The 27464-nt window shown below is 39.2% G+C and overlaps 1 protein-coding gene across 5 annotated transcripts in view; it reads left to right on the forward strand.

Annotated features, from left to right (window-relative positions):
* The window catches only part of SASH1 (SAM and SH3 domain containing 1), a 535689-nt gene that overhangs the window by 428592 nt on the left and 79633 nt on the right, over positions 1–27464 (forward strand). For all 5 annotated transcript variants that reach the window (XM_041423458.1, XM_041423463.1, XM_041423459.1 and 2 more), the window contains one exon: positions 8125–8253. In XM_041423458.1, the coding sequence (XP_041279392.1) occupies positions 8125–8253 (129 nt within the window). The remainder of the gene's footprint in view (positions 1–8124; positions 8254–27464) is intronic.

Consider the following 27464-nt stretch of genomic DNA (forward strand, 5'->3'; position numbering starts at 1 on the left):
ATACTACTACTAAATATAAGGAAAAGAGCTTTAATGAGACGTCTTCACTATTGCAGCTGATATGGCTAACTCCCTGAAATATTTATTTCATCATCTACTTGAGATGTTTGCCTTTTGCCTATCTATTTCATTAGACCCTAACTTATCTCAGATATGAAGCCACCCCCGTAATATATGTTAAATTTCCCAAATCTCAAACAGGAAATTCACCTCCATCTCCTTAATTGTATTTTTATCAGATATATGCACATTTCTTAACCCTTGCCATTCTTTTGTTTACCATTTGTTTCTGCTCCAAGTCTCAGGCTAGAGCCCACTGCTGCTGGTGCACATGAAGTGACAAATTTTCACTCAATGTGAGATCAAGTCTCAGCAGAGTATGCAAAAGGAGGAGGCAGTGAGAGCAAGGGAGAAAAAACTAATGAGAGGTGATGTCAGGTGCAGCTATTACATGGCTTAAACTTGTTCTGCTATAGAAGCTAACAATGGCAACTTGCAGTTGACTGCTGACCAGTCTGGTGGATGGTGGTGGCCTTTTAGATATCAGAGCAGACAAGGGTTTTGAGTTACATTTTGATGAGCTTAGTGCAGAACACCTCAGGGAAAGGAGGATAGAGGATAATATACTGTTATTAGGGAAGCTGGACATTAAGGGTGCTTTGAATTAACTGTCATAAATAAAATTTGCAAAGATTCTTGTCTGTCAAGACCTGGTTTTACTTGTGATAAATACCAACTTTTTAAGTACGTTGGAATGTACATTTGCATAGACACAACTTTTTGTTAGCGTTCATATATTTTTATTTTTTCCATTAAGGACTTCCTTGGTTGCAAACTGCAGAGAGGGATCCCAGTAGTGTGCTCTTACATTTTTTTTTAATTTACAGAGGCAAAAGTAGAAATCACATTCAGAATGTTTTTTCCAGAGGTGCTTTGTTATGCCTTCTTGACGAAGACTTTGGGGCTTTACAGTAAAAAGAAGGGGGGGGGAAAAACCAACTATGGTGATACTTGTGAAGAAAACATTTTATTTTCAGAGTATTGAAAAGAGTAAGAGGGATTTTTGATGTAAAGACAGGGTGAAGTTTTATATATATATATATATGAAAAAAACTTAGATAACTGTGTGGTTTAATATGATTTTTTTGGGTCTAGAGTGACTGTGCTCTGAACTTGGTGGGTTCTTTCAGTTATTTCAAATAACTGCTGCAAAATCTTTGATATCAAAGTATAACATTGTGCTTTCTGCTTAGTGTACAGAATCTATAAGTGTTTTAACCATGCTGCAGAGAGTGTGACACAGTAGTGTTACATCTATTTTTGTAACTCTCTGTAAAGCCACATAGTTTAATGACTCAACCCTCAGATGCCATAAAAATTAATGGAAAGTCTATTGAATCAATCTGGTCTGTATGTTCTTTTTGTTCTCAGAGTTCCTGGCTGTAGAGAGGTCAAGGGAACCATGACAACTTTTCAGCATCCTCAAAAATAGCTGTTCTCAATATAAAAATGTCATGGCTTGTATGCTGAGTATTTTATGCCTTCTTCTGAATATCAAGGGAAGTGCTGGCTGTCTGGCCTTGCACTTCTGTCTCTCTCACATTTCTGACCCTGCTGACTATCAAGACAGGCTTTGAACCTGTCATTGCATGGATAGTGGAATTGTTAACTCTGCTGAATGGAAGATTGTCCTTGCTGAGCCCTAGGAATAGAAGGGAGTATTTCTCTAGCAGCTTGTTGGGTTCATTTTTAATGCAAGCATTTTGAAGCTGTGCCAGAAGGCAAAACATCAGCCCCTATTCCTAGCATAAATACATTGGTAGCAAGAGGGTCAGAAATGTGTAACAGAATTATAGTGGAGCTCTGTAGGTTTTCCTACAGATACCTATCCTCACTTTGTATTGCTGTAGTAAACTGAGATGCAGGCTCTAGCCAGAGAGATGGATGCAGGTTTAAATCTTGTGTTTGGAAAAGGTTTGGATCTGATTTCAATCTGCCTCCTTAGAAAGAACTGTGAAGGAACCTGCAATACTGTGTCTCAGATTGATCAAGTGCAACCTGAATTTAGATATTGGTATATTTTGGAATGCAGGGAGTTCTGCCATGAGTGTAAGGTTGCTTAGGGAAGGATGCAAAGTTTCTGAAGCTTTAATGAGATTTTATGATTATTAAAAACATCTAAAAAGGGGTGGCATCTTAGTCAAAGTTGTCCCACGAAAATCTGATCATTGCTTGCGTTTATTAGGCACAAATATGTTTTCCTGCAGCAGATGTTCTCATTTCACTGCTTTTTTTTGTCCCTCCTCCCTCTTACCCATCTCCCCTCCCCAAACAAGCCTGTTTGCTCTGGCCCACGTTCTGGCTTTCATTTATGTACTTCTTAGAGCTATCCAAACCAAAGGTATTATTGAAATGCAAGGTCATGTTCCACAAATTTTTAGTAGGCGTCCCTGTTAAAATCTAACTGCCAGAAATAAACTGCTAATGTTTACAGTGACTCTCCACACAGTAGTCCTGTGTTTCAGGCATGGAAATGGATTTTTCTCATCTTAGCTTGTAAAGGTCAAAGAATGTGCCTTTGCCAGGGCATGATTGCTGTGTGTTGTGAAATAGCACCTTCCCTTTGCCAGCGCCATTTCCACATTCATTTATACCTTATTAGGAAAAAAAAGTCATATTGTCTTCTAGTTTCTGACCTGTTCCTAAGATCCCTGATTTTGCATGTGATGGGGCCATAGCTGCAGTGGCTTTTAAGTTTTGAACGCATATAGTTGCATTGTGTGCTGTAACTTGCATTGCCATGTGCAGATGGAGACCCATCTGTCTCGCTGAACAAACAGGCATGGAGCATCCACATCTTTTTACATTTCTGAGGTTCATGCAGTTACGTGAATTTCACCAGGGGCTGGGAGAGTGAGCACATATATCCAGTAATCAAGACCTCTTTCCTAACATTCCTAATATCTGCCAGAATAGGAGGAGGATATGCTGGAACGTGCAGCTTTGTAACACATTTTTCAGATTCTGAGACAGAAAAGTACAGAGTAAAATAGTTATATTTTTTGTAAGATTTTTCTAATAATCTTATTCTACATAGAAATTTGTGCAGAAAGTATGCATGCTCTGCTAGTGCCTAATATTTCGGTAGACGTAGGTTCATCAAATGTATGTGGTTTTTTTTGAAAGTCTGTTATTCCTCCTTAGTTATTAGTGTTTTTATTTTATCATACTACTAAAATATTAATGTATTTTTACTTAATTTTACAGCCTGCAGAGCTCTCTAGCAAAACATTTTTCTCTTTTACACTTTCAGATGTCAAATACAGAGGATTCTGCCAATACTGATGTGCAGTGACCGATAAATTCTAACTTTATAATAAGTGCCAAACCGTTCCAACTTTGCTTTGTAGTTGGTCCATTAACAGGAATCCCAATGGATTCCTTTGGTATTCACATGCACATCAGAACTAATTCTCTTGGAATTTCAGGGCAATTAATCATTTTGCTCTGTGCTTTATGATGCCAAAAAATGTTGCATGCATACATTATAAAATGAAAATTTAGGAATACACTTCACAACTGAAAATAGAAATCTGAGATAACTTCTGTTTTTGTTAGGCTATTAAATCTTCATTTTACATTTAACCCTTTATAAATAACAGGTTGTGCACTTTCCTGGTTATCAAACTATTTTGTGGAAGAGTCTGTGCTCTAGTGAAGTCTTAGGGGAAACATGTTGTAACTTCTCACCAGTGAAGTGTTTGATGAATGGTTTTCTTGCTTGATGTTTGTATTGCTCACACATTTTTTTCCACCAGAGAAGATCTGTGGGATTATATAGCGGGAACATTGCCGTTTACATGGTAATAACACAATTGGTGTAAAATGTTTGTGCTTTAACTGTTGAATTTGTGACAAAATGACAGAGTTTATAAATGACAGAGTTTATTATGAGGTTTTGGTTTTAAAAATGTTACTGACAGTTCAGAGCATTTCAGAGGCTTCTTAAATACAGATATATCAGTAAGAACAAATTTGAAAGCTATATGTTGTTTCACTGCTCGCATAAGCTGTCTCAAATATGCAAACCATCTTTATCAAAATGGGGCATAGTGGTACATGATTGAAGGCTTATTATATATTACATTGGCTTGTTATTTTTTGTATCAAATAACTGTATGCTTTTTCCTACACGTGAAACTACAATGGCACTCCATATTTGTCTAAACCTATGAAAATTGCCCCTGGGTCTTACTCTTCGTGCATCAGAGTGAAGCATTTTTTAAATATTGTGAGTTATGCTTTTAGTGTTCTATTTTATTAATAATTCTAGAGATTTTTAAAAACATCTCAGACTATTTCTTTGACCCTGTTTGTATGGGAATGCATGACTTATCAAGCTGGAGCTCATGTTTTGCATATGAATATTTTTTAAAGACTCAAAAAATAGAATTGAAAAGCACACTGCTAGTGATTTTGTGTGAGACAGTTTAGAATTATTTGGAGACGTTGAGGGTCAACTTAAAGAACAGGCAAAATGTCATGGTTCTTCAGATGAGTTACACGTGTGGTTTGATGATACCTAAAGTAGCTCTTGGCCACTATTTGTGCAGTAGAAGAATGAAGCATCTTCTCTTTTCTAAGTTTTGCCATGTTTTTAGTGGTGCTTGAAGGATAAAGGAGGATGATGGAGATAACTATGTAGGGATCAAATTTGATATAATGTAAATCAAATATACAATCCTTTGCTAAGTTACAACATTTACTTACATGAAATCATGAGTGGATGCTGCAGGTCACGAGGTGTTTGCTGTCTTGGCTTGGGTTGATTTATGAATCTGTATTTCTTTTGACAAAACCAATGCTTTCTGCATGCATAAACTCATAAAATCAACTCTTGACCACGGACACAAATCCTTCAATTGGCATTTTCCACTGCACATTTCTGGCAAGTTGAGGTGCAAATGCAAATGTTTGTGGGTTTGTTCTAATTTTGAAGCCATGGGGCTTCAAACCCCAAAGCTGTCCACATCTTTTAAGGATGGTGCACACAACCTTTGTGGAATGGCAACTGCATAAAGCTGTAGCTGCCCTCGGTCTGGACCCCCACCAAAAGCATGTGGCAGGGCTGTAACAAGTATGTGTGCCAGCTGCCTGTTTTCTGTGTGTCAGCTGTATCTTCTAATGTATTGTAGGATTTCTTCTGTTCCTTCATCTTTTTCCGGACATCATGCTTGTTTTCATTTGCATCATAGCCCCCGTCATGCAAGCCCTGAGCACTGCCAGCAATCCCTGCTGTCAGTCAGGCAGGCTGATGCCTGAAGCTCTGCTCCTCTGGACATGGTGGCACTGGTGGACTGAGTCACTTGTGAATTGGCCTTTTTTTGCAGCCACGTGCTCGCTGGCAGTGGGGCCACCCACCTTCTGCAGGCTTTAATTGGGGTGCTGCAATCAAGCTAATTCTATTCTAGGGACAGTCAGAAGCCTTCAGCCTTTTGGAGGCTACCTTTAAAAATAGCACAGTGAACTGCATGCCAGCACAAGTGAAAAATGAGCACTTGTTTGGCTGTGTTTGATCCACTGGCAGTGCCATTGCTATCCTAAAATGGTCCATGACCACGTGTCTGAGGAGGTGTGGGGAGGAGCACTGGAGCATGCTGAGAGCCTCAGCTCTGAATACCTCTCAGCTAAGCTAAAGTTCAAATGATATGTTTAGAATTGGAGAATTTCAGGCAATTTCAAAGTCATGAATTACCTTTGAAAATTGAGTATTTTGGAGCAGGTTAACTTTATGGAATGTATGGTTTCCAGAATTGTGAGAGGAGATGGACTGATAGGCAGTTTTCCTGTTATTCTAGTAAGATGATGCTTCCCTGTGTTGCTCTTATATCATTACTGTTTGCAGCTTGAATATTCTTAACTGGCAGAGCTTATCAAAGAATAAACAGACTCTGGCTGGGCAAGATACTCCAAAGTGAAAATTTTTGATAACCCTTAGAGAGGAATATTTGTTATGATTTCGTGGCTGGGATTCAGATGTCACATCATCTCTTTGAAAGTCATACAGGTTCTCTTAATGCCCACAAAAGTGAGCAAATGAAGGCTAAGTTTTGGGGTGGCTTTTTCAGTTTGGTGTTCATTTTTTTCCCCAGCTGTGCAACCCTGGTTATTCCTACAGAGTGTTTAAACACTGAAAGCAGCACATAGTTCATGTAGGACCAGAAAGCACACCCTCAGCTACCAGAGGAGGTAGTGCTACCAGTAAGAGTGTCCAATGGCACAGGGAAATTTGTGGAACTCATGGTACAGGCAATAGTCCAAGTTTCAAGGAGGTGGTTGGAGGAAAACATAGGCTTCTGCTGTGAGCAGGTAGCACTGTGGCTCCTGTAGAAAGGCAGGGTTGTGTTCTCAAAGGTGCTGGCTTTTTCCCCATGTAAACTGTACATTTGCTTAGCAGTGCAGGAAGTTGTTTGTCCAAAGCTCTGGAAAGTCTGAAGTTCCCAGAAGTGTATTTGTATAAGGACCCCAATCTTTTCATGCTTGCAACATCTCCTGTGTGAGATCTTTGGCAGGTTGAGAGATAGGAACTACAGTAAAAAATACGTAAGTATAGGGGCAGGGGACAAGGTGTAGATATATATTTAGTGAAGTTATTTTGCTTCTCTTGCTCCAGCAAGTGACATGCAAATTGTTTTCCACCTCTGCTGTACACAGTAGTGCTGAGAAAATGCAAGCTGATCTAAATTTTGGGTATGTGAGCTCTGCAAAAGTTTCTGGGTAAATCTGCAGAAGTTTCAGGAGATAACTGTTTCACCTGTGGAACAGTTTAAAAGAGTAGAAAATATTTTTCACATACTCAGATTTAATAGGCTTTCACTTGGATTTCAACTGGAAGGTTTTTTCCAATTCTCTGGAAGTGATACTTCATTAGAGCAAACCTACCTCTTCAGCATAGTCCAGAACCCTGAGAGTGGGACCACGTACTTATTTCCAAGTAACAACAGCTTCATTAAGGTGTGATTACTAATTGAAAGTTCATCCTAGCTCATATGCTATAACTCAACCTTGCAATTTATGTATATTATTGGCATAATTATTTTACATTATTTCTCTGTTGCCTAGCGTTTTCTTAATAATCAATACATAATTTTATGTTTATATGTGTGCATATATTAACAGCAGCAATGAAATAATAGTCTGCAATGTATTCTTGTCCTTCTCTCAGGATGGGCATAGAGAGCCTATCTTCATCTATGTTGCCTTCTAAGGAATGCACCCAGTGACATACATGCTCTTTCATAACTTAGACAAATAGGAATACAAGATTATTCCATCCCATCTTTTGGACCTATCTTAAGTGCATGCATATTGTACCTGCCCACCCCCTCACTTCACAGATGGGGCATACATATCTGATGTTTAGAAAGGTTTCTCATGACACTTAAAATTCAGCAATTTTATTGTTCTGGTCTTATTTTCTTTTTTCATAATTTTTAAAGTATGAATTTGGACTGTAATTAACAGATTACTACAATTAGGTTTCTGGCTGTAGCCGTTTTATTAGCAGTGTAGCAATCATGGCCTGCAAAGCAGACATTTGGGACTCAGCAAACCATGTTGCCACCTCCATTGCATCTTAAAAGACCAGCTGACAGTGTGTCTTTGTGGGTGTCGTTGTTTGCAGTCTGGCTGATTTGGTGTATTGGTAAGAAATGTTTTAGTTACAGTCAGTTGTTGTCACAAAGCAGGGCTAGTCTTGGTAGGGTCAGTGAAATGTGTGTAATGACTGGCTCTTGGAAGAGCTGAGCCTCTGCTTGGAAGAACCAGGTGCTGCTGGGAGAAAATTGGGGCAGACAGTGCCTGAGGATGTGTTGTTCCACTGCATTGTTGTGCCTGCCTTCTTTCTCTCTGTGGGAATTAGCGAAGTCCCACCTGATTGTGAGGAGCTGTTCTGGTAATCCAGTTCCCAGCTGTTCTTGCTGTTAGTGTGCTCTGGGATAGGGATGGAGAGGATGACCTGAGCACGATGTGCTGCAGGGACAGGGCTTTCCTTCATAGTTGTGGTGCTACCTTTAAGTTAGAATTTAAAAATTGATTAACCTGTTTTCTTTGTCTTCCCTGTAGGACGGGTCACTGGGAAATATTGATGATCTGGCACAGCAGTATGCAGACTACTATAACACCTGCTTCACAGATGTGTGTGAGAGGATGGAAGAGCTGCGCAAGAGGAGGGTTTCCCAAGACCTTGATTTGGTATGTAGAACAGTTACAGCTTTATTAACAAATAATTGCCACTCATGCTCCAGATGAAGAATCAATATTACAGCTTGAAGAAATCTACCCAGGGAAATAACTGTACGTGGTTGTGTTCACGCATGCAAACATTTCAGCTAACTCAATTAAACACTTGGAATTAGCCAGATTAGGTTTTTTTTTTCTAGGTATTTTTTATGATTCATTAAGCCTTGGAGTCTGCATTTCTTATTTCTTCTTTAATTAGAGTACTTCTTACTTGCATACATTTGGTTGCAATCCTCAACTCTCGGAGGCAAGACACTGTCTGACGAAAGCATCGTTTCCTTGCTCCAAGATGCTCCCAGAGTGAGCACAGTGAAACTGTGCAGAATTGCAGTTGCACTGTACCAACTGTGAAGAGGTGCTTCTCGAAAGTCCAGGGTGCAAATACTCAGGCTCCCAAAGCAGTTCTGCCAACCCCTTTCCATTACTTTATACATTATGTATATGTATATACATTATGTATAAAGTAATTTCCATTACTTTATACATTACATATATGTAACCTGTAGCAGGTGATATGGGGTCACAGAACCTTTCAGGATGGAAGGGACCTCAGGAGGTCCCTAATCCAGCAGTCAGCTCAAAGCAGTGTCAACACTAAATTCAATCCAGGTTGCTCAGGGCTTTATCTCATTGAGTTTGAAGACTTCTAGGGATGCAGAGGTTGCACTGTCTCTGAGAAACCTGTTAATACTGCTTTGCTATCTTTATACTGAACTTCTATTTTTATATAATGTTTTTGAGATCCTCCCCATAGCATTTTATACCTGTTCTCTGTTGTTCTCATGAAACACGCCTTTTTGATACCCTCCCCACAGATACCAGTAGGTCTTCTTGAAACTGTCTTTTCTGACAGCTGGGAGCTGAATCTTGCAACTCTTCTTGATGGGCATGGGCAAAAGTCCTTCAGAGTGCCTTGGTAACAGCTGTACCTGGTGATATGGATTATTCAAGGCTACTTTTTCATTTTGGGATTCCAGGATACCATATAAGAGGTTTCCAGAGTTTGTAGAGACTACAAACTTTAGTTACACAATTAATGGCAGCAGAATCAAGGTAGGTAGTCATCTTCTGGCCCTCTGAAGTTTGTCAGTTCCTTCTTTATTTTTAAATAGAAAAAAAAAAAGCAAATGTGTTTGCAGATCTGTTGCTGCCAAGAAGTTCCAAAGGTTAAACAAAAAGCTATTGCAGGAAATTCTTTTGTAGACAGACCTTTAAGGCTTCTGTGCAGAGAAGCTGATGGCAGAGAACTGTGATTCTCATGAAGACCCCCACACCTGGCAGGCCTGGTATTCGCGGTAGCTGTTGGCAGCAAAGAAAACCCCCTTTCCTGGTGCTTTTGGAAGGCAGCTCCTGTGCTGGGTAAAGAAGTGTGCCGTATGGCAAGAGAGGACCCCTTCCATAGACAGATGGGCCTAATTTGTCTCCCCTCACTTCTGAAGCTGCAGAAACCAGGCTGGAAAAAGCCATGTGAGCTTAATTAACTCACATCAAAGGTGCAGATCTTCACGCTGGTTTAAATAGATGTGAGCTAACCAAAGACAGACCATCAAGTGATTCATTCTATTCCAGAGAAGCTGTAGTCAGAGAAAGTGGCTGTGTGAAAAACAGCCTGGAGATTCCTCTTCAGCATCTCTGATACTGAGTTTGCTTACTGTAGTGGTCCAGTGATGACTTCTTGAACTGCCAGGTCAGAGAGAAGACAATGCAATTGAAAATTAAATTAGTGCTCCATTTTTGCTACATCTGTCACTCCTATAATACAGTTTCTAGACATAAGATGGCCATTCTGCTGATAACATATGAGCCTATAGATATTAGCTCACTTGCCCAACAACCGCATCCAAACAGTGCTGACTGCAGCTGAAATTTGCTCTCATCAATGAACAGGCAGGCTTGACTTAGCTACACAGAGAAGGGGAAATGGCCGTGTAGACCAGAAAGTGATTTTAGTGTGATGAACAGAAGAGTGAGTCACTTGTTGTGGTGTTTTTTGTCTCTAGACACCTTGAGGAAAGGTAGTGTATTGGCAGACATTTGGGGGTAGTGAATGGGAAGTAATGCTGGGGTAAATGCCCAGTGCACATCCCAGATGTGCTATGATAGTAAAGAAAAAAAAAGTATCACATAGCAAATATATGCAGCTCCAGAATTATTACGCACCAGTATTGTTGGTCTGTTAGTGTAGGCTGACCTTGCTCTGCCATACATTGCTCTTCTAGTAGGAGTGAAGAAGGCAATGCTGTCTCTACACCCTCTCTTCCCAACAGTGGGGTTGTGCCAGAGCTGGAGGTAAGCAGTGTATCAGTTCTTCCTCCCCTCCCCAAAGGTCTTCTCCCTCTCTTTAGTAAAGTGAACATAGCAGAGCTGACATGCATGGAGTATTAGTGCAGATTTTCAGGGGTTTGCTGGAGTGGCATTTACTGAATCCATATGAAAATGCAGTTTTGAGTGCGTAATAGTACTTAGCAGAAACATAGAAGGCCAAGGTTAGGTTGCTGCTTTTACTGAATGCCTGGACAGAGAAAGAGCAGGTCATCCCTAGAGTCAAAGCGTCCTCTAAACCCTGCACAGAGAGGCCCTGTCAGGAGGAGCAGCGTAATAACAAAGACATGCCTGAGTTGGCAGAGCTTTGGCAGGAACATGTATTTAGCACCGGCTCGCCCAGATTGCCCTTTGTAGCACATCCACTGGAAGGACAGAAATATGAACTGTTTATTGCTGCTTCTGTACCCTTTGAAATAATTTTAAGCTGTTTGGGTGCAAGTGTTGATATCTTGATTGTATACTGTACTTTCTAATCAGCTCTCCAGCCTTTCCTATCAGAGCATGGCCATTTCAGTCTAGATATCCTGCTCTGAAGTTGAATTTTTTTAAAAATCACTTGGTAAAATTGTTTGGGAAAGCAGCATATCTTGTAACAAAACAGTGGGTGTAGATGGAGCTGAACCCAGAGTATTTTTCCAAATGGTAATGCTGTCAAGGATTGTTAGTTGTCCCTAAACACGATAACTGCTTTCTGTGTTTGGAGTTTTGCCTATGTTTTTGTAATGGAGAATGTGCTTGGATTTGGACACTGTTTGTGAACAGCATGGGAGTTGCCCACATTTCCTAGCATTTGGCCTATTCCTGTACACCATGTGGGCTTTTGGCTGAAGAAAAACTGCAGGTGGAGTAGATAGAGTGGATTTCCAGGCCCATAATGAATGTATCACTGGTAATACTGAGGTGGACATGTGTAGCCATGATATTATGGAAAATCCTTGCTGGGATTTTTCCTCTCCTGAGAAGCTGAGGAGCCTCAGGAGAGAAATGTAAACAATTACTATCTGCTGCTGTGGAATGCAACAGGTGCATCCATGATTGGTCCATGTGGATTGTTTTCCATTGATGACCAATCACAGCCACCTGTGCCAAGGCTGTGAGGAGTCACAGGATTTTTGTTATTCTGTTCTGTTCTCTTCTTGTTGAGCCTTCTGATCTCTCTGTTCTTTTAGTATAGTCTTAATGTAGCATTTTAATATAATATCTAACATAATAAATCAGCCTTCTGAAATGGAGTCAAGCCTCGTGGCCCCGCCACACGTGGAGAGTCATCAACAGACATGCGCTAAAATATAGTTATGGCCAGAGAAGTGACTCTGTGAGGATGGTATTTTCTAACTGTTCACGTGACATGCTTTTCTTTAAATTGGAGAGACATGAATTAGATGGATGAACCACTCAGGGGTATAATGAATTGGTTGGATGGCCACACTCCGGTGGCTCAATATCCAAATGGAGATCACTGCAGAGTGGTGTTCCTTAGGGATCAGTATTTGGATTGGTGCTGTTTAACATCTTTGCTGGTGACAGGGAGAATGAGATCAAGTGCACCCTCAGCAAGTTAGCTGATGACTCCAAACCGAGTGGAGTGGTCAACACGCTGAAGGGAAGGGATGTCATCTAGAGCAACCTGGACAGGCTTGAGAGATGGACCTGTGAAGCCTTATGAAATTCAAAAAAAAGCCAAGCAAATGTGTTGGGGCAATCCTGTGCACAGGTGCAGGCTGGGAGGAGAATGAATGAAGGGCAGCCCTGCGGATAAGGTTTAATAGTGTTGGTGGATGAAGAACTTGACCTGACTTGAAGTCATGGGTTCACAGCCCAGAAAGCTAGCCAGATCCTGGGCTGCATCAAAAGGACTGTGGGCAGCAGATCAAGGGAGGTGATTCTTCCCTTCTGCTCTGCTCTACATCCAGTTCTGGGGTCCCCAGCACAGGAAAGATGTGAAACAACCTTGTTCATTCAGCCTGGAGAAGAAAAGGTTCCAGGGAGACCTCTCTGCAGCCTTCTAGTAGCTAAAGAAGGCTACAAGAGAACTGGAGAGGCACTTTTTACAAGGGCATGTAATCATGGGGTGAGACACTGGAACAGAGAAGTTGTGGGTGCCCTGTCCCTGGAAGTGTTCAAAGCCGGGTGAGATGGGGCTTTGAGCAATCCCGTTGCAGTGAGGTTGGAACTAGATGGTCTTCAAGATGCGTTTCAATGCAAACCATTCTGTGACCTGCTTCCTTTGTGTCTCTGGGGTCATATCTGCATGGCTTACTGACAAAAGCAGCTTTGCCTTGCCTGTCAGCAGGGCAGGACAGCATTGACTTAGCCGTGAAAGAGCAAACTGCGTTCCGTTGTCTCATCTGTCACTGACAGTGGCCAGCTAACTGCTGCTGCCAAGGTCCGTATTGGAGCTGATGAGCTTGAAGTCAAAGAACAGCTTGAAGTTTTCTGATGGACTCTGACAGCTACAGTTGGGGCACTGAGTAGTTGCATCCATCTTTTGTCTTGCAAATTATATAAAATTAATGCCTCTGAAAAGCTAAATGGCATAGTAGTATACTTTTTTCCCCACATTCATGTAATTAATTTCATTTTATAGAAGGGGAAGTGTTCAGAATTTCTCTCTGTACACTGTAGTAAAGCACAATGAACATATTTGGAAAAATTACCTTGCCTAATCCCGGGTGTTTTTACAGTACCAGCACATGTACACAGGCAAAGCCAGAAAATAGAAAAGAACATAAAACCATCATAAGTTTCATGTCCTACTTCCAGCATCAGTGTAGTCTTCCTAAGTCTTGTCTGTGAATGGTTTTAAAATATGCTCAACATCCAGTTGTTTGATTACAGATGGACTTGACCATCTAGGTAATGTCATCCCATATAAATGATATATCCAGCAAGAAAAAGGGGAGGAAAGGCAGCAAAAGTACAGTAATTAGTAATTTGAGTGATTTTTCCTCTTTAGAGGTGCATTTGTCTGGTATAGCAATATCATCAGGCTATTTGAGAAACTAGGCAGCCTTTGCTGAAGCACACTAAAGCACACAGAACAGTTATAGTCAGTGATTGATATAGATTTAAAAAATCTTTGAGAGGTAGCCACCAAAGCTGGAGTCGGGATGCTGAATGTTTGTGGAGGTTGCCTGTGTCTACTCTATAGCTGACAGTAGTCATGTCTGCCATTCTTCACATCATACATTGATATTTCAGGATCCTAGAATAGACTGCTTATTCCTGCTATGAAATGATCATCTCTGCTTTGCTAATTCAGTACTGGCTGCTGTTATCATTAGTCCTGAGAGGACACCTCTGCATCTCACAGGAATAGGATCCCACTATTTTGTTTTGTCTTGCTGGCTGTAGGAGGCCCTCCAAAGTATAAACAACATCTGAGTTTAATTTAAAAGGTATTGTCATGGATTGACCCTGGCACAATGCCAGTGCCTCCCATGAGAGGTGTATTCCCCAAAATGGTTACTGTCTACAGCACAAAAAGAAAAAAATAAAAGAAAAACCCACCCACGAACCAGCTGGAGAACACGGAGATAAGATTTCCTATTTTTCTGAAAGTCTTCAGGCGTTATGGGGCAGACATACAGAAGAAAAAGTAGCAGTAGAAGTTGTGGACTTTGAAGCTCATTGTGTTTTTTTTTTTCGTCAGTAGAGATTGAACTAGGGGAGATTAGGCCTGAGTATGAGCTACATGAAGTAGATTCACATAGAAAATAATTAATGGAGACTTACCATGTGTGCAGTCTCAGTCTCTCCGTATTTTAGGCTTATCTTTGCAAGTTAAATTCATAATGACATTTCATCATTAATAGAGCTTTTCAAAGGTAGACAAAATGGAAAGTCTGGAACAGACAGGCTATTTTTAGTGTCTCTCATCACAGACCAAGGCAGCAAAGGCATTTAAATATAGAACTAGCATTAAACATGAAAACAAAGCAAGGCTTGTTCCATATGCAGCAAAGTGAATACTATTCTTAAACAGTTCACTTAATACTAGCAGACTAAGTAAAAATCTCTCCACTTTCTGCAAACTAATGACCTCCTGCAGTCTCACCACTGTTTTTGTTGGAAGGCTGTTTATGAATAATCCCTTAGGCAAAATCTGTTCATTTATAGGCTGGAGACTCAGCAGACTTTGCAGCTGTGATGGTTTGGGTGACCTTATCTTCCTTTCATACTTTTGGAGGACCCTTGTTTTTTGGAGTAGAATCTTTTGTTTAACACTTCTGGTCTTCTGAAGTATTTTTGGTAATGTCAATTTTACAGGAAAAATAGGTTGTCAAAGGTAATTGGTTTTTGTTTGGTTTTTTTTTCTGAGCTGGTAATACTGTTATGAACAAAATAATATTTATGTTATAGATATAAAAGATTGTTCACTTCTAGCATCCTGACTGGTAATTGTGGAGGGGAGAAATTAGCTTTAAGAATAGCTAGGCACTTACAATCTTCTAACATAATTTGTAATCATTTTCTTGCCCCTTTACATACAGCAGGAATTTTTCGTTGAACCTTAGATCAGTTGAATATATTCTTTTCTGTGCTCTTCTTTTATCCCAGAAACAGCACAGATCTGGTGGAACTGACAGAATAGATTTGTTTTAACTCTGTGATTTAATCTCATTGGAGTCTGAGGACTAGAGGGAAGGAGTAATTGATTGACTAACTTTAGCTCCCTGTATGTATTTTTTTCCTTCCTTCACTTAGGATTTAAAAGTGACAGTAAAACTGGAAATGTACAGCATCATGCTGGTAAATTTCATTGCAACGTATAGGATTGTTTAAAAATAGAGCAAACTAAATTGTCATTTAAGAAGGTGCATTCCCCTCTCTGGAGGGGAAAAAAATCCAACAAAACAACCAGAAAAACCAAAACTAACACAAAAATCAACTCAAACCCACCCAAACTCTGTAGTGAACAGTTTGTGATGTGCAGCCCAACTTGCCATTCACATATTAATAGATTTCCAAGATACCCAGCTAAGTGGCATTACTCTGGGAGGACAGCAATATGTATTGACTGTGTTAGAAGAATGTCAGACTTTTGTAATGTGATAGCAGCTAAACCAACAGAGGAATGAGCCTAAAAGAGGTCATGTTTTCTATTAAAATTACTCCTCTTTGTCTTTGCATAGTGTCAGCTTGACTCCCCAGGCAGCCTCTCTGTGCTCTCCTTCTGTGGTTCCCCAGCCACTGCTCACCAGTCTATGTGTGTTGAAGACAGCTGGCAACGACTTCAAATGTCAACTAACTGTAGCACTTGCTTGTGCTTCTTGGAAGTCCCCAAGTAAGGAAACACCTCTATGGGTCCTCAAGGAACAGTGAGGATACTGCTCAAGATGGATGTCCGTGAGGTCAGCTGAAAAATCTCACTTGTAGGAACCGTAACAGCCTTGCAGGTCATTAGGGAAAACAAACAGGTCTTAATCAATAATAAATCAAGCACATGTTGTGAGAAGAATGAGAAACACATCATGAGTATTGGTGCACATCTGGATGTGCTTTGGAATGTCTGTTTCTCTGCAGCAGAAGGACACCCTTCCAGCAAAGATGCCCAGAGGAAGGCAGGCCTCCATCTGTGAATTCAAAGGGACTGATTCCTTTTTTTCTTCTGCTGGTCTGGCCCCTGCTCTTCATGATGTAGGTTCTGATGCTCCACAGCTACTCTCCTTTGATCTTTCCATGCTTTATCTTCTCTGAGTGTTGTGTAGGTTTCCTGTTTCAGCAGTGTTGCCTGAAGCACACAGAGAAATGCTCCATTTCAAACAAGATGCTCTGTGAATTTTGTGTTTGAAGCAGTTTGAAGAGACATGATTTCTTTGGTGAATGATCAATCTGTTTTCCACAAAATAATGAAAAGGAATGGCTATCAGCTGGAAATCCCTCTTCCTGACTCCCATATGTCATATCCCTCTTGATTTATATTTTTAGGTTTTCCCCAATGGTTTAGATTGCAGCTTTATTTTACATAAGGGAACAAAGTAATCTGGGATTACTACATCCAGTTTTTCCCTGATTCTAAGGCTTCTTTGGTTGTTCAAGCAAATAGAGTTGGGAAAGGCAATAATCCTGTAAATACATACATATGAAAATGAACAGGTAATATGTTCAAAAGAATTCTGTTTCAGTTCCTTATCAGAGGGATTAATTTCTTGCATTGCTTGTGGGCATGATGAATAAAATCACTTATGGATTAGAAACTAATGAAAGAAGAAAGACTTGAAATGATTAGCAAAATTTGGAATTCATAAGCTTGTTATGAAACACAGCCTGGTAATTTTTTGTTTATGCCAGTGTCTTTTGCCTGTTGAAGTTCCTGATAAAACCACAGTTACAATTGTTTGGTTTACAATTCATGTGAAACTAGTGGCAGTAGAATTGTGTACCCTGGTGCATTTAAGGCTGTAAAGATGATAGGAATAGCATCAAAATGAATCAATGGTTATAGATGTGAAAAAATAGACAAGCTTTTCATCATGTAAGACTTTATTCATGAGACATCCAGATAAATCAGACGATAAAAAGGTAGCAAAAAAACCCCCAGAATTTGTAAGCTTTCTCTAAGACAAAATAGGCTGATAAACAGTATTTGAAAGAAGGCACACAATTCAGGCTTCAGACAGCTTTCTGTCTTGGTGTGTCCACAGATCACAGAATCAGAATCTGAGTTGGAAGAGATCCACAAGGAGATTACCAAGTCTAACTCTTAAGTGAATGGTCCATACAGGGCTTGATCCCACAACCTTGACGAGAATTTTTTTTTGGCACCAGGATTTAACCAACTGAGCTAATCTCAGGATCATGGTAGTCCAGCATAGATAAAGCTGTAGTTGAAGTCCATTTTGACAAAAGAGAGAGATTTTATAGTTTTGAACCGTGTGCCAGGTGCTGAAAGTCACACAAATGAGAAGTAAGAAGGAAGTCGGTCATTAGAGTAGCTTTATTTTGTTCATGTGGTTAACTGTTGAAAGCTGCATAATTAGAGCCTTCAGTTGCTAGCCTACACATAAGCTCACCAAATAGTTTTATTTCTCCTTTGTGTAGCACTTTCCACCCTCAAAACCCTTGAAAAACATTAATTAGCCTTTGTTGCTTCCTTTGAAGCTGGTAATTTTGGTATCATTATCCCTATTTAGGCCTCACCTCCCTGAGATTTGCTGCTGATGAAGATTTACCTATGTAATTCCCTAATTCCTCCTCTGTAGCTAAATTCGCAACAGAGTAACCTGAAATTTATAGTAAGCTCAGAACAACCTAATAATACACAGTGGTGTAGCTGTAAACAAATCCTGGTCAGTGAAGCAGTGAGGCCAGTGGGTGACAGATGGCTGACCTGCAGCTCAAGCCTCAAATCCAGTCCATTAGAACACACTTCAAAAAGCCAAAATTCTGATGTACTTCAAAACTGTGCCCGACTCTTTGAGTGTTCCTGCTCTGGCAACTTCCTTTTGTGGCTGGAATGTGGAGGTCTGATGAAGAGCTAGCTCTCTTGGTCAGTAGCTGACTGCCACCATCTCTCATTCCTACCATCCTGCCTCTGCTTGAAATAATTGTCTGATGTATGGCAGGGGTAACAGAAATGCAAGGTGCTGTGGAAGAGACTCTTGATTTTTTTCAGCGTGTTAATTTCACTGGCATAACGTCAGTTGGTGATGACTGAAAAAAATGTTCTTATTAAACCCTAAATTAGATGTTTCATTTTGAACACCTGTGGGAAAGCATGAGAAATGAAGGGCATGGTGTGCAAAGTAGTAGGAGGCGGTGGTTTGATCCACTGCTGTAGAAAACCAAAGTTTGGTTCTTCCCTGTGCCTGAGGAAACCTGAACTCATCTCTTACCTTGAAGCACAGTACTCTGCAATTTAATATTCTGTCTTAACCTTATCTGTTGATCAACCCTGTTCACATATGTAAACAGTTCCTGGTGTAGCAATGGGAATAGCAACATCGCATCTTCCAGGTAGGCATCTTCACAAAGTTAGTCAATACTTTCTTTTTCACCTGCAGGTTAAAAAATTAAAGTATTTTAAAATTTTAAAGTATTTTATGGTTCAACAGGAATGGAATAGGAATGTGAATCTTAGCCCGATGTTTTTGGACACCTTTTGTATTTTTATATTATACATTCTTATGTAAAATAAATAACAATATAATTGCATTTATATATTTTAATTATTTTATATATTTTGGTTACTTCACATCAGAATGATAGTCTAAAAAGGAACTAAGATGCTGACCGTCTAGCAAAATTTATTTTTCTTGATTGCTATTTTTTACTCCATAATTAGTTTGGATAATGTTTTGTTTGTAGGACAGACAACAGCAGAAAAGTTATCTCCCTTGATCTCTTTTTCTTTGAGTAACATCTCAAGCTGATAGCAAGACTAGCTTAATGCTAGGCTGGATGAGCGTTTTGAGGGACTTGGTAACTTTGTTTGGTTTTCCTCCTTGGGCTATGTTCAGCCTTAGTGGGTTAGTTTTCTTGTGGCTATTGAATTGAAGGTGGTACCTGTAAACTCACACCTTTTCTCTTGAAATATATACAGAAGTTATGTAGCAGTCATCTTTAATTGCTAAGAAATGCTAATGTTGTTCAAATTTTCTTTAAACAGTGGAAATGGAATAACACCAAGAATTGCATCAACTCTACACTTTGTATTTGGTAACAGGGAATATGAAGTACCTCATAAAGCTTTCCATGACTGAATGACAGGGTGTATTTCAACATGGAACATACATTGTTAAAATGTAGATGAAAAAATTAAATATGTTCTTTTCAGTGTTTTACATTTTGGCTAAGGGCAGCAGTTTCTACAGAAGCTAAGTAGTCATCAAGTTTTGTAGCTGAAATTTTGGTCTGAAGGTAGGAAAGGACATTAGGAGGAAGGAAAGGCGACTGTAAATTTTGGCAGTTGGACTTGCCTTCTTCAGAGCTTCCTGCTCAGTTTTTCCACTCTTGTAGGTTTTGTTTGAATTTTGGGTTTTTTGAGGCACGGGAGATATGTGCTCAAGGAAAAAGCCTCAACTTTGGGGCAGAAAGTGTGGGGGTAGGGAGTCTGAGAGCATCAGGAGCAGGTGCCCCAGGAGCTGGGACCTCTCTGCATTTCTCAGGTGGAAGAAGAGGAGAGGAGGAGATTTGGTCATTGCTTGCTTACAAGGGTAAGAGGTGAAGTGTTAGAAGGTTGGGTGAGTAGGTCACTAGAAAACTAAGGTGGAGTAAAAAAGAACAGATGATGCACTCTTGTGGCTGTAAAGGGTGAAAAGTGTCACAGGGCTGCAAGATATTTGTGCTTACCTGAGCCTTGAACTGTCTGCATGGACCAGAATATTGTAATAGTGCAACATAATTTATAAAAATAAATAACAGCTAAAAAACCCCCACAGTTACATAGCACGACATGTCATTTTAAGGCACAAAAAAAAAAATTATAACCTTTTAAAAGTTAGAGCTAGAATGGTTGCCAGTTCTTGGCAGAAATGTCTTTATGCACCAGTGCACTCTTTTTCTGTGAATCTTTCATGGTCATTGGTCATAATGCAGGCTTGCTTTGATAAGGCACAAGGTCAGAGGAGGAGGTTTTGAATAGCAGTTTTGACCTTTTCATTATAGATACTGCAGGAGAAGTGGTTGAACCACAGTCAAGGTTCTGGCTGCCACTACAATAGGTTGCTCTGGAACCTTGCAACTTCCAAGATAAAACTAATGAGAAAAGAGAAATTAAAGAATTGAAAGTCATGTCATGGTTGGACAGGTTTTTTTCTTTGAGTGTTTTATACAACTGAAAACACTTAGAGGCAAAAGAATAAAACTGAAGTTAGCCTTAGTCCAGCTTCACAAAATGACAGCAGGAATTAAAACTGTTAACGTTTAAGAATGAGCTGCAGAAGTTCAGTGAAAAAAAATAAGAATCCAGAAGGTATCTACTGTATTATAGCTTCATTTGGAGCAGTTGAAGGCTATGAGTATCCCTAGAGTTTGCATCCTAAATGCATTTCTTTTGCTCTTTAAAATTACAAAAATAGAAATACCTTCCTGACCATAGTTCAGTCAGCAAATGGAGAAGAAAGCTGGAAGATGTTTTATCTGAGTGAGTGATACTGAACATGTGAGGTCTGCAATGAAGGTGAAGGAGAGGGGCATTTTTCCAAAAGTCACTTTCATGGGAAGCGTAGCAAAGTATGGTGGGAAATACTTTATATCCATGCTACATGCAACAGGAAATATTATTGTTGTCCCTAAATAGTGTGAACACAATTGATTTTCTCTTCTTAGTGATCCATTGAGATTCTACTGATTGAAACTATGTAGATTTCTAAAACAAGCATTAGTCTATAGCGGACTTTGTTGACAGTAAAAGGGGTATAGTTAGGGCAACCATTATAGTTATAACCATTGGGCTTATAGCAGACTACCTGTTGTTTCCTTTCAGCTTTTCACATAAATGGTTTTTTTTAATTCTTCTCTATTGAATCTTGAGGTCCTCCTAGCACTGAAGAATGTTTTATAATTCATATGTTGTTGACATACATGTGAGGTTATTCTTTTGAAAGGCTTTTTCTGATTGCACAGTAGCAGCTTTTCAAGTATGAAAGCTTTCTTTAGAGATTATCACAGCACTTTTCAAATCTCTGCCTATAAACTTAGGGACTCTCTTCAAAAGCTAGTGTTCTTGCATCTTTTTCATGATCTCTGGGGCACGTGTTCTTGTATTTTTCGTTACACCTAAAAATTCCTTTATCACTTGATGACCACAGTCACTATCACCCTCTGTCAGTTTTGAAAAGAGGGATATTTTCTGTATGAGATCACAAGTTTGCCATAAGCTAACAATTTCCATCTTAAAAAAAAAACACCAAAAAAACAACTGAATTTAGTCTTATACATTAGGCAGTGCCATTCTAGTTCTTGCTGCTAATGCAGTTCCTTGTAATTGATCTCTTACCTCAGGAACACCATGAAAGTTAGCAACTTTCATTTACCTGCAGGGAGAGATATTTTATCAATGAGTAAATCCTAAAAATTCCGTGGCAGTGTTTATCCGTTTCCTTTCCAATATAAATGCGTATCCTATCATGGTAATACCTTATGTATTGTAACATTTATAACACAGAAATGCTGACCCTGTAGCACATAGATTATTCATAGCACAAACCCACCCAAAAGGGAATGATACAAAATGAGCTGTTTTGTCTCACCTTTTTAACTGGAGGGAAATGGCACATTCTTTTCACTTCAACCAAACAGAAACACCAAAGGAGATTTGGAAATCTAAAAGGTTACATAATTTGCTCTTTAAGCTGTCTGAACAGTGGAATGAAAACAAAATGATGACTTCTTGTGAACAAGTACAACCCATGAGTATTTAATGTAATTTTAATAGCTCCTTTTATTAAGAGCAGCCTATTAGAATTTTTTTAAGGAATCTATTGATTGTCCGTGTCTCTGGCTTTGGTAGAGTTCAGTATCTATAGTAAGAGTGTGCAAAAAGTCATCTCATGCATCATGCTGAGAAAATTAACATTATTTGGCACGAATCGTACTGCTTATCCTGGTCTTACTTGCTGTTGCTTATGTCAGGACTGGACAGGTGAGCAAGGCTTACAGAAGTCAGACCTGTTTCTTATCCTTGTTTATTACCTTCAAAACACTGGAAATTCTTTCGAGCAAGAATTTATAATCCTGCAGGAAGGGGTTACACAAAGGAGAAAGACATTTCTTGAAACACACACATATCAATCTTTGTACCCTTTCTCCTACCAGCAGCTTCAAATCAACACAGATGCAGTTATGTTGAGTGGCAAGATATTTTCCAAATGGGGAATGTTATGGATTATTTATCTCTGGGTTTGAGCATAAGACTTTTATTTCCACCGCGGTGTCAGGGCAGCTAAGTGGTAGATGAAAGTCAAAAGTCTTTGATCACCAGTGCTGGATTTGTCAGTCGCCTTCCCAGAGCAGATAGAGGATAAAATAGCTGAGGAAGTGACATTGTTCTAGATGAATCAGGTCTAGCCCTCAGTGGGAGCTCAGATATTGCCTCTGTACTGCCTTGTTACAAGAGACATGAAGTTATGGAGGACCCTCTGGGTTTCTTCTCTACTGACTCTCCTTCCATGACACCATGTTTGTTCTCTAGGCTGTTCTCATTACTAGTCGCTGTCATCTTCCTCATTTTACTCTACCCATGCATCTTTTCAAAGCTTCACAAGATTTTCTCTCTTCAGCACTTGGATTAAAAGTCCTTACAGCACCCCTTCTCCATTCGATTTGTCCCACATACGTCATTTTATTTTCCTTGAGCACCTCCTACACCCTACTTTTTTTCCCATCCTTCTATAGTCCTTATTCTTTCCTGTATTTGTCTCCCTGGCTTGATGTTGTTACCTCCTGGAGAGCAGTGATTTTGTGCTACCAGCTATGCTGCTTCTGGAGAATAGCAATAGACAGAATAGAAAAGATCAGAAATCTATGCAAATTCAATTCCTTGAAGACTAGTGAGTTGAGGGTAGTGCACATGTAAAATGTCCCTTGAAACACAGAAGAAACGAGTGTTTATTTAACTTCTCTGCTTACAGCTTTGGATTAGACATCACCATAAGCAGTCTGCATCTCAGCTACACCAGATTAAGTTTGCAGCACCTGCTCTGGGATAAAATTTCCAGTTATTGCAAAAGGAGGAGTGGAAATTCTCTCTGTAGTTGTGTGAAATGCATAAACCAGAAGTGAAACAAAAATACAACAATATCTGAATTTTTTTTGTTGTGGTTTGAAAATGTGTTATTGAACCTATTTTGTTATAAGTACTGTTGTATTTCATGGTTTTTACCTTGTCTTTGTTGTATAATTTTGAGAAATCACCTGGTACCTCCTTTGCCCCAAGATAGATTCAGCTGTCCTTATCATGCTTAACAGATGTTGATCAGACCTGTCTTTAAACTGTCCCAGCATGTTAATTCCACTGTCTCCCTAGGCAAACTATTTTAGTATTCATAATATCTGTAATACAATGGTGGTTCTTTACACAACAACGTGGCACGAAGGCTTGTGCTTACCTTATGATTCACTGTAATCCCTGCATCCTTTTTAGCAAACCTCTTAGCTCCCCAGATGTTCCTCACCCTGAATGTCTTTGTCTGGGTAGTTCTGTTTAAATGCAGTACCTTTCAGTTTTCAGTATTGCACAGCATCTGATTCCCAAACATTAGGGCAGAATGACCTGCTTTTTCAGTTATTTCCCAAGAAGTGGTGGTGGATTGACACGTTCATTTCTTTAGAATGGAGCCTTAAATGAAAGCAACCTTTGTCTCTCTAATGGGTAACATCAGTACCTTCCAGCCCTGTGCTTCTCGGTAACAGAAGCAGGAACAGTCTCTGCTCCTTTCTCATTTAATCTTTCACCAGAGATCAAGCATACATTTATTGATCTAATAAGTATGTATGAACCAATATGTATATATTCATACAGATTTCACTAGCTATGACAAGAATTAATTTTTAATTGCACAGTCCCTTTCTGTCTTCACTGATGGAGGTCTTTTTTTTCAGCTCCTTCTGAAAAGCATATCCCACTGTGGCTATTTGCAGGAAAGGGTCAGTCTGTAAGAGTGAAGGGTCCAGAGAACACCCTGTATTTACATGTGACTTGCACAAACATGGATGATAACTCAACCTGTTTCAACACGGAGGTCATGTGCAAAATGCTAAATAGTTTGTTCAGTGCAAGTTATATTACATGGATTAATTTGGCATGTACTTGCTATGTAGAAAATTTTGCTATCCTCTCAAGTGGAGTTTCCAGTATTATGAAGTTGTTTTATTCATAATGCCTTCTTTAGTCACTACTTATTGATTTTTTTTGTAGTAAAGCCTTCCATAAATTTAGTAATTAATTACTTGATCTTGAACCCTGAAGGCCTTAATTATTGCTTGAAAATTAAGAAGCCAACTCAGGTTATAAGACAACTGTTATCCAACATTCCTTTCAAAAGAATTTACTTGAAAAATTATGTGGGTTATTTTTTTCTCAATTTTATGTAATAATACCTCTTGTTTTGTATATGCTTTGAAATTTTCCTGAGATGTTTGTAAACTAAACACAGTTGCATTCTTCCTGTGCCTGATGACTTTGAAATCAAATTACAAACTATATTGTACAGGTTTACATTATGTAATAGCTTTGTGATACAAAATTATTTGTGAACTTGTTTTCCCTTGACAGACATTCTGTTGTTCTGTGGAACTGCATTTTAGAATCCTGACTTATTTTTTATTGTTAAAAAAGCAATATCCTGAACATATCTTATGATGGGGAATACTCTATTGTTTTTAATACAGTTTTTATGTAATTATTTATATACATAAATGCATATAAATTTATATTGTGTGGTTTTGTATATTTAATATTTTTTAATACATTGTCTGCCAGTTTCTTAGCTCACAGACTATTTTATGATCTGGTTTTCATTAATATGAAAGAATACCCTATTCACAAACTCCTGCTGAAATTAGTTTTATATTTCCCTACCAACGCCCCCGTTCTTTTCCTCTGGAAAATACTGTTCTCCATCAAAAGTTTAAAACCATGCAGGAAGGGAGATTTCTGCTCTGCTCATTTGATTTGTCTGTAAAATCAATTTTAAAAGTGTAAGGACATGTCACGTAACATACCTTCTGTCCTTTGTCATCTCGACATCTCGTTGTGAAAACACATTGTGAGGCAGTGGTTTGTGACTGCTCTGAAGAGGACAGATTTTATCGCAGTTTTGTCTTGGTGGTGTGGTGTTGCTGTGTAGGCAGACAGATTATTGTTACATATGATTTGCATCTGTGCATTGAATGCTAAAATATCCATTTTACAGATAGTTTAACAGAGATATTCAAATGTTAAGTCATTTGTTAGAATTATTAGGCTTTGATGTAGCATCTACTAACCAAGATAATTTTCTTGATTGGGTATGGAACAAGCCTGTGATGAAACAGTGGAATTGACTGAATGTGACAAATGACATTTCTTCATTGACACTGAGGAAAGACACAGCAAGCAGGTGTTCCTGGTGTGTACCATACAGGATGTTCTGCTTTTGGTTTCCCCATTTTCTTGGCAGTTTGCTGTTGACTACTCCTGTATTTTCGTTTGCCAAGACAAATTTTCTCAAAATTGCAAGAAAATAAATTAAGCTTGGGAGTGTTGAATTGCAGCAATGTTTATTCTACAAACTTGATGAAAATTTCAGGACATTGATTATATGTGCTTTCTGTACTCTCAAGTGCAGAAAGCAGCACTTAACCAAAGGAACCTAAATTAGCATTTGAAGGAGTTGCAGCAAAAATTAAGGATATGCTGTTTAAGAGATGCTAAGTCAGAAGAAGGAAACTAAATGTCTCTTCATGATGCGGTCCCTTTAATTAATATACAAAGTGTAACATTTTTATGCAGTCAGGAGAAATTTTTCTGGAGGAGCAGAAAGCTCTCTGTGAATGGTTCCCTTTTCTTATTAATGCGTGACAGAACCTAAGTCTCCTTTGCATTGCTAGATGAGGGCCTTATCTTCAGCAGTCAGCAAGGCAGTGCTGATAATTTGAAAACATTTGTGTATACCAGGAAATTGACATATAGAAGCATTATACTATAGCTGCAGAGGGAATTTATGGAGACCATAAATATGTTGGTTTAATTAGGGGCACAGTCCTAACTGCTGACACATTCTCTTCAAAGTCTGCTTTCAGAGCACAATTACTAAGTGGGTTTGGGTTTTTGTTGTTTTTTTTTTTTTCTTTTTTTCAAAACACAGGAAGCTTAAGGATGAAAATTAAGTTAGATAATTCAGTTGAGGTTATTGTGTGTTTGAAGTATTGTCACAGTCCATGGAGTCTAGAGGGCTGCTTGTAAGTATCCAGAATCACAGCCAGAGCTGAGAAAGAGTAAATCATGAATTGCTGCACTGATTAAAAATTATAACAGTAAGAGATGTTATCTCAATTTGGCAAACACTCTTTTAATAAAGCAGGGCAAATTGAGAAAAATGAGTATTCAGGGACTTAGAATGCTATTCAAAAAACAGTTGTACTCTTTTGTTTTCTCCCATTTATTTTTCAAAATGGTTTTATTTACTGTAAAAATCAAGGACCTGAGAGTAGCCATGCAATTATGTAAGGCAGGGTGAACTATTTAACCTACTCAATACGACTTTATCTCTTTCTTGGAGCTTTTGCCAACTTTGCGTTCATAAAGACTAGTTGCAAAATAGCTCCTTTCTGTCTGTGTTGTCTCTTTCTGCTTTCTCAGACCACTAGAGATAGCTGCCCCAGCCTTTAGTCACCAGGTCTAATTAAAATCTAGTCTAATGAAAATACAGAGGCAGAAATGCGGAGTATGCATCCCTCTAAGGATATGGAGAGAGGTTTGTGTGGTACTGAGTGGGAGACAGTCACAGAGTGTTTGTGGTTACTTTCTCAGTAATCATCTCACCAGTAGCTTTCAAGGCTGGTTTTGGCAAGGAGGGGGTTGCTGTAGCAGAATCCTCTCCTCAGCTGCAAATGCAGGACACCAAGGAAAGGGGATGTACGCTGTGATTCCAGTTACTTCCAGCTCCATATGTCTTTTCTGAGTGTGTCGGCAGCTCTGACAAAGCTGTGAAATACAGTAGGTAAGAATGCTTGTTTTCAGGCAAATATATTGAGCCACAAAGGATTTAAGTAACTTCCTGAAATAACAGAGAAAGCCAGTAGCAGACCTAGAAGAGGGACTGAATATTTTTATTATCTAGATGTCCTTCTTGCTGTTTTGGGAGTGCCATTCACAGAAAGTGAGAGGTAAAACACTGTAGTTTCTGTGCTGT

Source organism: Onychostruthus taczanowskii, unplaced genomic scaffold, assembly GCF_017590055.1.
Source record: "Onychostruthus taczanowskii isolate IOZ18803 unplaced genomic scaffold, ASM1759005v1 scaffold78, whole genome shotgun sequence".
Classification (NCBI taxonomy): domain Eukaryota; kingdom Metazoa; phylum Chordata; class Aves; order Passeriformes; family Passeridae; genus Onychostruthus; species Onychostruthus taczanowskii.